At 34.8% G+C, this 11159-nt stretch overlaps 1 protein-coding gene across 1 annotated transcript in view; it reads right to left on the bottom strand.

Annotated features, from left to right (window-relative positions):
* LOC106471572 (exocyst complex component 2-like) overlaps positions 1–11159 on the bottom strand; it is a gene marked incomplete at its 3' end in the record, with an annotated part of 83099 nt that overhangs the window by 40541 nt on the left and 31399 nt on the right. Inside the window, exons 12-14 of the mRNA XM_022400181.1 lie at positions 10204–10373; positions 5518–5568; positions 3782–3954 (exon numbers count right to left, since the gene is read on the bottom strand). Of these exons, the coding sequence (XP_022255889.1) occupies positions 3782–3954; positions 5518–5568; positions 10204–10373 (394 nt within the window). The remainder of the gene's footprint in view (positions 1–3781; positions 3955–5517; positions 5569–10203; positions 10374–11159) is intronic.

The raw sequence follows: 11159 nt of genomic DNA, 5'->3' as shown, positions 1-11159 counted from the left end.
GGGAGATAAATCCAAATTACCTTCTTTTTCTAGAATAACTGCAAATTGTGATAGAAAACCACAAGTGTTCAATCTAAATAGCTTAAATCTCTTAACAGTATAAATCTATATATATTTTTACTAATTTTTATTTTATTTTGTTTTATACCCTGACAAAAGTTGAAAATTACATGGTGCAAGTGCATCGACATGACCCTGTCGAACAGCGTAATGCAAAAGCTTCTGGCACATATTACCCATGAATGTTTTTTATTATCTTTCTTTCATTATTTTACCACACAACTTTCTATTTTTATGATTTTAGTTACTTTTATATTAATAAACAAAACAAATGTAAAATAAAAACCTCGTAATTAAATATCAATCATTTTTATTTTCAGTAAGCTTTATAGTTTATTTATTTTTTGTATTGTAACATTACACTTACTTCTCCAGGATGTAGGTAAGTAAAATAAAAACCTCGTAATTAAATATCAATCATTTTTATTTTCAGTAAGCTTTATAGTTTATTTATTTTTTGTACTGTAACATTATACTTACTTCTCCAGGATGTAGGTAAGTAATCAAAGTATAACGAAAATAAAGGTTCCAAAATAAAATGTACAGTATTGTTAGTAACGATTACAAAATTTCAAAGTACTTATGTTCAGAGTTTACGCTCTCACCTTTTCACACTTATTTCCTGTAGTAATTTTATTGCTAGTAGATTAGTTAGAAATTAGAAGAAACAAAATGAATAAAGCTCAGTACGGACAGTAAAGTTCCAAGTAAGTCTCCTGAGAGTTTCTTCTAATCTATTTCCTATTGTTATTCTAATGTTAGCAGCTGAAGTCGAACCATGCCGAACATAAACCAGTGAATCACCGTTCCTGTTTAGGTGTTATCGTATTTTGAGTACTTTGACACCATCAATATTAAACAAGTTCATGCAGTGCAATTTCCAGAATTTCACCTGTTCCGAGAACACAGTTGGACAGGATATATGAACTTGTTGACAGTATAATGTTTACAATGACAATTGCCTTAAGTATTATAAAATGTTTTTGACTTTGTAGAAAGTCTGAGTTGATACAATAAGTCAAAAAGTGGAAGTATCCTACAGAAACTATTTGGATCACTGCTCTGAGAACACAGTAGGATAGAACTTACTGGCTTCTTTACAATACAGTGGTTGCAACAAGAATTGTCTACAGTACTTTATAAAAGTGAGAGAAAATATTTATGATATGGCTTTGTACAAAGTATAAAGTTGTATCCTATCCAATAAACTTGCTAGTTATCTTACTTGGTGGTTGGGATTTAGTGTTGGTATAGGTGTAAGTGTGTGTAAATGCTTATGGACAACCTGTTTCCTATATTACCATGCTTACACAGTAACCAGTAAATGTGTAGTTTCCACTAATACAAATAGGGCTAGTTTTGGTTGGGACAGTATTCATGGCTTAGCCTTCTCCATTGTAACCTGAGAAACAAATTATTCACCAGCAAACTGCAAGTTCAACCAGGTGTTTATGTAAAGATGTTCCTTTGCATGTGTTAAGATCGGGTGATCAGTCATAAATTTATTTCTTAGACTTTCACAAATTAAATAAATAAACTTTTCCTGAATTGCCAAGTCTTCAGTTTTGTGTACTTTGTTTTTATTCTACCTCAATGTAAACAAGTAGAAAAATAACACAAGATCTTACTTTGTAAAATATAGTAACACAGTGGCTACCATACATTACATATGTATGTATATAACTAATGTTTTCAAATAAATACTTAAATGTCAGATATTTTTGTTCAAACATAAAACAGTAAATAAAATATATTCGGAAAACAACGATCTCTACTACGAAGTCCGTATTTGCACTCGTGAGCCGTACTTGCTAAGCGTCATCCAAATTCACATGTGGAGATGGAAAAATAATAATTTTTGTAGACTTTATATAAACATTTTGGAATACAAAAGAATTATAAATTACTATATGAACACCCCAAACATCCAATGTAATTTAACAGGCTTCCCAACTAAATTCTATTTGGGTCTAAAAAAGTATAATTTCTATTCACAAAATAGCCTTGATAGCAATACTCCAAACTTTCCAATGATATAAGAGCATTTCTTCTCATAAATATCTTCGGAAGACTGACAGAATTATTATAAAGTTATTGGTATATAAAAGTAGGCATAGATAAATAAGTCTTCTCAATTGATGAAGTGGTGGGCAGAGCCAATATGGTGGGTTCACTAAATATCATGGTATCTCAGCAAATAGAAAAGGTAGGAGGTTTTTATTTTATATTCTAGCTTAACAATATCGAACATTTGAGTTTTTGTTTGTTTGTTTGTAATTAAGCACAAAGCTACACAAGGGCTATCTGTGCTCTGCCCACCACGGGTATCGAAACCCGGATTCTAGCGTTGTAAGTCTGCAGACATACCGCTGTACCACTGGGGGGCATTTGAGTTTTTAAACCATACAAAACTATAGACGTTATATTATGGGCATTATAAAACAAAATCTGACCAAACCCAGAAGGCTAAATACCACGTGAAACACAAAAATCGATATTTAGCCATTTTTTTTATATTTAGTTTCAAACTAAGAAACTAACTAACGTATAATATTAAAATTTGAATTATAATCTACAATTTCATACCAAACTTATTGACATACGTTTATAAAATAATAGCTAAATAAAATATTGAATGTAAATCTACAAACGTGATGATATACCCTCTGACCCCTACCCGTCTCGATTGGGTTAAAATGCATTTTTTTTCATATTTTATATGCATTTTATTTCCTTGCAATTTTTCCACATAGATCTATTACACAGCAACAAAAATATTGCAATCAATTATACTGACATAAGTAACAGAAATAAGGTCACACAAAGTACATATATTTATCAGACAGAAAACATCATGTTATGACAGCAGAAGTCAAGTGACACTGGTAACACATATTGAGTATCTCCAAAGTTCCTGAAGGCTCGAGTTTTTGTCAGACGCCCTCTATTTTATATATATATAAGACCGGCAAGCAGTGACAGCATAGATAAGGGCAGATAGGGAGATATAGAGACAAATAATCGAGTCGAGTGAGCAGGAATGACCATAAGTAAAATGCATGAATCGTTGTGAATTATAGTATGTGTTTAATTAACTTAAAATTAACACTTTAACAGTGACTGTGGAAATTCTGTGTATTGCAAAGTTGTGTTGAGAAAAAATAAATTAGTTTTATTTAAGAAAGGACTTGTGTTGCTGAAGTTCTTTGGAAAGAAGTTTTACGGGAAATGAACAAACGACCAAAGACATAACAATCAGTTAAAATAGAACAGTAAAGGGTTTAATGTAAAGAAATCTTACATGCACTTACAAACAGAGGGAGGCAATAATCAAGTGCGAACAAGTCAAGTTTCCATACTGAGCAACACAACAGTATCGTATTTTGAGGGTATAGTAATTAAATATGTATCTCCACATCAAAAGTATTGATCAAAGCTTGCAAACTATTGATCGAAGTTACTTTTAAAGTAATAATTTAAGTCAAGGTAATGTTTCATCACATTGAATGCAAAATGTGCCTCGTACAGAACAAATTTTTCATAACATGATCTTTTAAATTTGGGCGGCAAACATTTTACAGCAAACAGTGGTAACTGCTACCAAATTCAGTCTGTGTTATACCCAAATGACACAAAGATAATTTTTTACTACACCTTCTATTTTACAGTAATATTGCAGGATTAATGTTACACACATAAACCTGTTAAAAGTACACATTACCTGATACACCTAATGCTGTGTGGAAGCCAGGCTATGAGGACTTCAGCTGCTTGAAGCTGGGACCAGTTACCTAAGAACTGACTTTGTTGTACTGACTGTGTCTTAAGTGTGTGACTAAGTAATGCTGCACGCACCATGTTGCACAACTTTATTGCACAATTTACTGCCATTCTCTGAAGGAAATAAAAAGAAGTTCCTTAGTCTCTAAAATAGCAAACAAGTTAAGCAAAAAACAGGGTAAAAAACAAAATATCATGGGATTAGATAGCTTTAACAGGTTAAATAGACAATTATTTCCTGTTTTTTTATATAGAGTTGTTTATAAAAACTACACAATAATCATACTACAGTTATAGGAATTCACAACAATTATACTACAGGTATATCTACAGGTTTATAAGGCCTACACAACACTTGTAGTACAGGTATATCTACTGGTTTATAAGGACTACACAACACTTGTAGTACAGGTATATCTACTGGTTTATAAGGACTACACAACACTTGTAGTACAGGTATATCTACTGGTTTATAAGGACTACACAACAACTGTAGTACAGGTATATCTATTGGTTTATAAGGCCTACACAACACTTATAGTAGAGGTATATCTATTGGTGTATTAGGTCTATACAACACTTATAGTACAGCTATATCTATGTCTACTGGTTTATAAGGCCTACACAACACTTATAGTAGAGGTATATCTATTGGTTTATAAGGGCTACACAACACTTACAGTACAGCTATATCTATTGGTTTATAAGGACTACGCTGTACTATAAGTGTTGTGTATTCCTTATAAACCAATAGATATAGCTGTACTATAAGTGTTGTAGCCCTTATAAACCAATAGATATACTTGTACTATGAGTGTTGCTATAAGTGTTGTGTAGTCCTTATAAACTAATAGATATACCTGAACTATAAGTGTTCTGTATTCCTTATAAACCAATAGATATAGTGTTGTGTAGTCCTTATAAACCAATAGATATACCTGTACTCATAGTACAAGTATATCTATTGGTTTATAAGGACTACACAACACTCATAGTACAAGTATATTTTTTGGTTTATAAGGACTACACAACAATTATAGTATAGCTGTATCTATTTGTTTATAAGGGCTACACAACACTTATAGTACAGCTATATTGGTTTATAAGGAATACAGAACACTTATAGTTCAGGTATATCTATTAGTTTATAAGGACTACACAACACTTATAGTACAGGTATATCTATTGGTTTATAAGGACTACACAGCACTTATAGTACAGCTATACCTATTGGTTTATAAGGACTACACAACACTTACAGTACAGGTATATCTATTGGTTTATAAAGACTACACTTGTCTACTGGTTTATAAGGACTACACAACAGTTACAGTACAGGTATATCTATTGGTTTATAAGGGCTACACAACACTTATAGTACAGCTATATCTATTGGTTTATAAGGAATACACAACACTTATAGTACAGGTATATCTATTGGTTTATAAGAACTACACAACACTTACAGTACAGGTATATCTATTGGTTTATAAAGACTACACTTGTCTATTGGTTTATACAAGCTACAGCATGACTATACTGCAGTTTTATGCAGAATAGAACACACTTTTATTGTAGTTTTATCTAATGGTTTATAAAGACTACAGAAATTTTTTTTATTTTTACTTATTACCTATTACTAAAAGTATTTTTAATGAAAGTAGCTACCATACAAACCTGAAATGAAGTATTCTTGGGAACACCTTTTTTGTCTCTTGAGTCATTAACCTGTTAGAAAAGGAAGAAATAAACTCAATTAACAGTTAGATCCACACTGCTTTTAACAGTAATGCTAATATGTATGTGAAATATGCCAAACAGAGGCCCTGTGAAAGAAAATGTTTATGTTAAAAGTGAGTTCAATATAGATTACTACAATGAAGAGAACAAATCAGTTAGGAATTATTAAATTCCAAAAATACTATGGGCCTGTATTTGACAGAGTTATACTTTTTCTATTTTCCTATGTATTTCTATATAATTGGTGCAAAGTAGAGACCTTGGTTATAGTTTCATTCAGATACAGCACAAAATTAGCTCTTCTTGTTCAGTGCTGCCCTCTATATGCAAAAATTTTCTTTATGCATGCTACTTCCCCTCCCCCTATTGGAATTGCAAGATTCCAACATGTCTATCATGCAAATCATCATGCGTCACCTACTCCCCAATAGGAGCATGCCATGCTCACGTGACGTGACTCCCTCTACCAAACAATCACTTCGAAGGTTAGCAGAAGATTTCATCCCTAGAAAAATGTGGGGAGGAAGGGTGGGAAGTGTGAAAGGAGGTAAGAACCTCTCAGAAATACATTTTCATTATAGGAAAATTATAACTTGTGATATGGCACTTACCTCCACTCACAAGATTAGCTAGATTCCCACACTGATAAGGAGGAGGGAACGGTGCAAGGGAATGACAAAAGTACTCCCCAAAAGCATCCAAAGGATATCCCTGGAAATGAGAGATTTAGTTCCAAAGAGGGGAACCACACCACTTCTGAGCCACATATACTCTTCGCCCAACTGTGGAATGTGTAAGATATAAGGACAGAAAATGAAAGGAGCACATCCGAGTGGGAGAGAATGTGGCAGGAAAGTGATCCTAACCATTGAAATATACTGAAACTCAATCCCACAATGAGAAAGGTGGATAAACAAAGGATGCATCCCTAGGTGTAGAGTGGCTGGGGCATGGCAGACCATACTTGGTAAGCCACCTACATCCATAACCTGCCCATGGGGTATTGACATCCGTGTGAGGGTAGGATGAGGATCATACAATCTTCACCTCAAACCCAAAAACCGGAAATTGAGAACCATTCCGATTACCGGGTATTACACAAGGATTAGCTCTGAGCTATCTATCCAGGAACTTGAAATCTGGTATGGAAAGGATGTCTATCACATGCAAGGTAAAGTAAGCGAATGAAGGACCACATTAACATCCTAAGCCAGAAGGGTAGGTCGCCTGGGAGGATGTCGTGTCTGGAAGGAACCCAGGAGCATGGTAAGGACAGGGGGAAGTAAAAACTTTATGATATCAGTAAAAATGAAAGGTATGGGATAAGGCCACCCAAGATTCTGAAAGTGAGGGAACTGAAGATCCACGGTCAAAGAGCCAGGTGAGAAATTATGGCATACTAGGCTGGTCAGCAGGAAACTAACTAGTTGTAGACTCACAAAGGAATACTTCCCACTTGCGTTGGTACACCTCCATGGAAAATGGGCAGATGGAACCAGTTAACAAGGAAACAACTCAACATATGAAACCAGATCTTCTCGCCAAGGACCAGACAAAAGCCAGGCGTGAAAATGCAGGACATGAGGGTGGGATGTAGAACATGTGACCAAGTTTGACGAAGAAGGTAGGGATAAAGTGGAAGAGTGACAGGAAGGGAGGGGAGCAGCTGCTGTAACCATGGAAACCAAGGCTGAACTGGCCAACAAGGAGTGATCAGAAGGACCTGACAAGGAGTGGAGTGGATGAGAAGAATCATCTGATAAAGTAATTAGATGGGTGGGTACACATAAAGATACTTGTGTGATCAATCCTGGCTGAAGGCATCGACTGCCAGAGCCTGGGGATGAGGTACAGGCATCCAAAAGAAAGGTACTTGTTGTTGAGGGCCATAGCAAAGGCATCCATGTGGGGAGAACACCATCGATGGCAAATATCCCTGAAAACGAGGGGATATAATGACCACCCTGTGGGATATATCCAGTCAAGCCACAAAAGACGATCCGTGACCAGATTGAAAGCACTTGGCACATGACATGCAATAAGATGAATGTGATGTGCATGGCCCAGTATAAGAGATCCAACATCCGAAAACAAGAGATCTCTGGACCGGGTGCCCCCTTTGTGGTTGATATGTGCCACCACCAAAGAATTGTCCAAATCAACCTTCCCCAAACAATGTCAGGCAAGAAGAAAGAAGTGATGCAAACCCTGACGCATGGCTAGAAGTTCAAGAACATTGATATGCAAAATGCTTCTGTCTGCAGACCAATGGCCCAAAGCTTCCTGGTGATTGACCCATGCCCCCCATCCCCGAATGAATGCATCCATGAAAAGATGTAGATCCAGATGCAGGAAAGTAAGCAGCATGCCTACTGACATATGGGCTTTGTCCAATCACCAAAGTAGATCATCTGGTAGAGAAAAAGGAAGGGTAATGGAGATGGAAAGAGGATCCAGAGTAAGGTTGCAACGATCGTGAAGCACCCACTGAGGGGATCTCATATGGGCATGACCAAGGAAGACCAGTGATGACCACATTCCAAAAAGTGATAAAAGTAAGCAACAGAATCTAGGGGAGCGTGGCAATCCAACAGTTCCATTAAACGAAGTCATAAAGAAGAAGGCTGATATGAGTGTTGAAAAAGACCCACAAATTGATAAGATATTGAGTGGATCTAAGGAAGGACTATTCAGCCTGGGTGATGTTTGGGGTCAAAGGTTGTTCCATGTAACGTTCACTCTCTCGGCAAATAAAAGTATACAAATCCACCATCAAATCGCCCCCACCTGAGACCTGAGAAAAAATGCTGGTCACTGGTGTAACCCCGAGGCGGTAATGTTAACTTCAGAATTCATTGTACAGAAAGGTTCACCAAATTCAAGTGCAGAAAATAAGATGACTAGAATTAACTAATAAATACTAATAGAAGAAACAGGCTGAATGAAAGGAGATTAATTTAAAAAAAAACACTTTGTGAGGAAACAAACAAAAGAACATATCCAAACACAAGCACTGCCAAACTTCAAAGTGATAGTTTGGTAGAGAAGTGTAGAGTGAGTCACATACGTCACGTGAGCATGTCATGCTCCTATTGGTGAGTAGGTGACGCATGATGATATGCAAGAGATCTATGTTGGAATCTTGCAATTCCAATAGGGGGAGCGGAAGGCTTGTGGCATGTGTAAAGCAAAAGTTTGCATATAGAGGGCAGCACTGAATGAGAATAGCTAATCTTGTAGGAGAAGGTAAGTGTCCTATCGGAATGAAATTATAGCTAAAGTCTCTACTTTGCACCAATTACATAGAAATACATGACACAAATAAACATCTGTGTTGTTTTCACTAAGTACCACCATATGCCAGGTCAGCAGAGAATTTACAGCATACACTTCTCAAAGACACCTAAAGAGGACTGGCAAGATCAGTGACTGAAAGTAAGTATCAGTTAGTATCAAATAGAATCTCTTTGAAATGCAAAGAAAAACTTTAATTGTTTGACATCAATTTCAGCACAATGGTGTTAACAAGAATAAAACTGCATATGTTTGGTTCTTACTTAGAGAAACTGCTGTTATGAGCAGTTAAAAAACTTTTTGCATCAGCAAACAACACAATTATAATGCATCACCATGTTTGACCACTCTTAGCTTTAGATAACGTCATATAGATTAGATTTCCATTTTAATACTCTAATTATTACAGCATTATGTCAGAGAAAAAGAAAAATCTACTAATAAAACAGTATAAAAACAATGCTGGAATTTCCTGATCATTTACCAATTATGCCAAAATCCATAACTTAGTGTTCAAACTAGTTTGTAACAGAAATAATCTTTATACAGTACTTCATGATGTATCAAATAAATATACACACACACACACACACATACTAAGATTTTTCATATGTTATGCCTTTGTTTCACTAACTTTTCTTTTTTCTTTAGTTATAATTATTAATTTTGAATCCATTAATTTTGTAAGAATGTGTGGAAGAGTGCTACTCTAGAATAAAAGGATAACACAGTTCAGGAACATCGAGAGCCAGCACGTGGCCCGGGGCAAACATCCTCGCTGGACCCCCTTTCTCTCTCTCTTTTTTAACATTTTCAATAATTTATTAAAAAGAAGATCCTAAATTAGGACACCAACGAGCTCCTAAACCAGATAAAATCATAGCAGCAGCCATTTTCACCTCACGGTATAAGCATAAAAACATTAATAAAGTAACAACAAATATCTATTAAACCTATAAAGTAACAAATACATATTAATTATTACTCAAATTATCATTTCAGTAGTTATTAATGTATCAAGCATCTATATGCAAAGAAAAGCCAAAAACTATGGTTTTTATCATTAAATGAAGATATAGCCTAAAGATGCTTTGCAGGCTTTACGGCATAACCAGGTTTCATTCGCCCGGGCCCCTGATCAGTTGCCCCCTTTGCCCCACCCTTGTTGGCGGGCCTGACAGTTTCACAATATCAAATGTGCATATTTTGAGCAACTACAAAAATTCAACTTAGAAATATTATGACAATACATACTTTGCATTATAATGTACTTGCATACATTAAATTACAATTACACCAAATTAAAACATTAAAAGATATTCTGTTTACCTCTCTTGAGTAGAGTTCTCCATTAAGGTATGCTTGTCCCAACTTCCAAAAGTCAGGAAAATGTGTTTCAAACAAAGACACTACTTCTTCCACAAACATGATTACCTGGGGCATGTCATTTTCTAAATCATCATCATTTAAATTTTGATTCTCTTCAGATTCTCCACTGGCTATAAAGCAAGGAAGAAACCAGAATGGAAATATTTAAAGTTGTTTTAGCTATAGAGGTTGAAACATGTTGGGTGTAAGAAATCTATAAAGTATATTTCTTCAGCATAGTTTCTGAAGTGCTGGCAAAGGAAATATTTTATACAAACAAAAAAATGTACTTCAATGAATACTAAAAAAAAATTAATTACTTAATTAATTACAAGTTAATTACTGTGACTAGAAGTTTAATACTTTTGTACAAATATTAAAGATAGCAAGTTAATACTAAGAAGATAGAAAAAAGTTAAACATAAAAGCTAACTTTAATTAAAAGTTCAAAACCAGTATTAAACTATGGATATGAAAAACTACAATTCACTTGTTCTTTTATGGCTTACAGAATAATTCAGAGAAAAATCTGACAGTTGACTACAGCAACTACAACAGCTTCTGAACCTAATAGAACTTAGTCTGAACTCTGAAATAGAATTTCCTTTTTCAAAACAAAACAAAACAATCTCTTGCAAAACAGTCAAATTCTACACTAGTACTACTACAGTTTCAGAAGGATATGTAATCAGATTTAAGTATCTTGTGTTTCCTTCAAATTCTACACTAGTACTAATACAGTTTCAGAAGGATATGTAATCAGATTTAACTATCTTGTGTTTCCTTCAAATTCTACACTAGTACTAATACAGTTTCAGAAGGATATGTAATCAGATTTAACTATCTTGTGTTTCCTTCAAATTCTACACTAGTACTAATACAGTTTCAGAAGATAATCAGATTTAACTATCTTGTGT

Source organism: Limulus polyphemus, unplaced genomic scaffold, assembly GCF_000517525.1.
Source record: "Limulus polyphemus unplaced genomic scaffold, Limulus_polyphemus-2.1.2 Scaffold4706, whole genome shotgun sequence".
NCBI lineage: Eukaryota > Metazoa > Arthropoda > Merostomata > Xiphosura > Limulidae > Limulus > Limulus polyphemus.
Note: the sequence above shows the minus strand (reverse complement) of the source record. Positions and strands in the feature narration are given on the sequence as shown.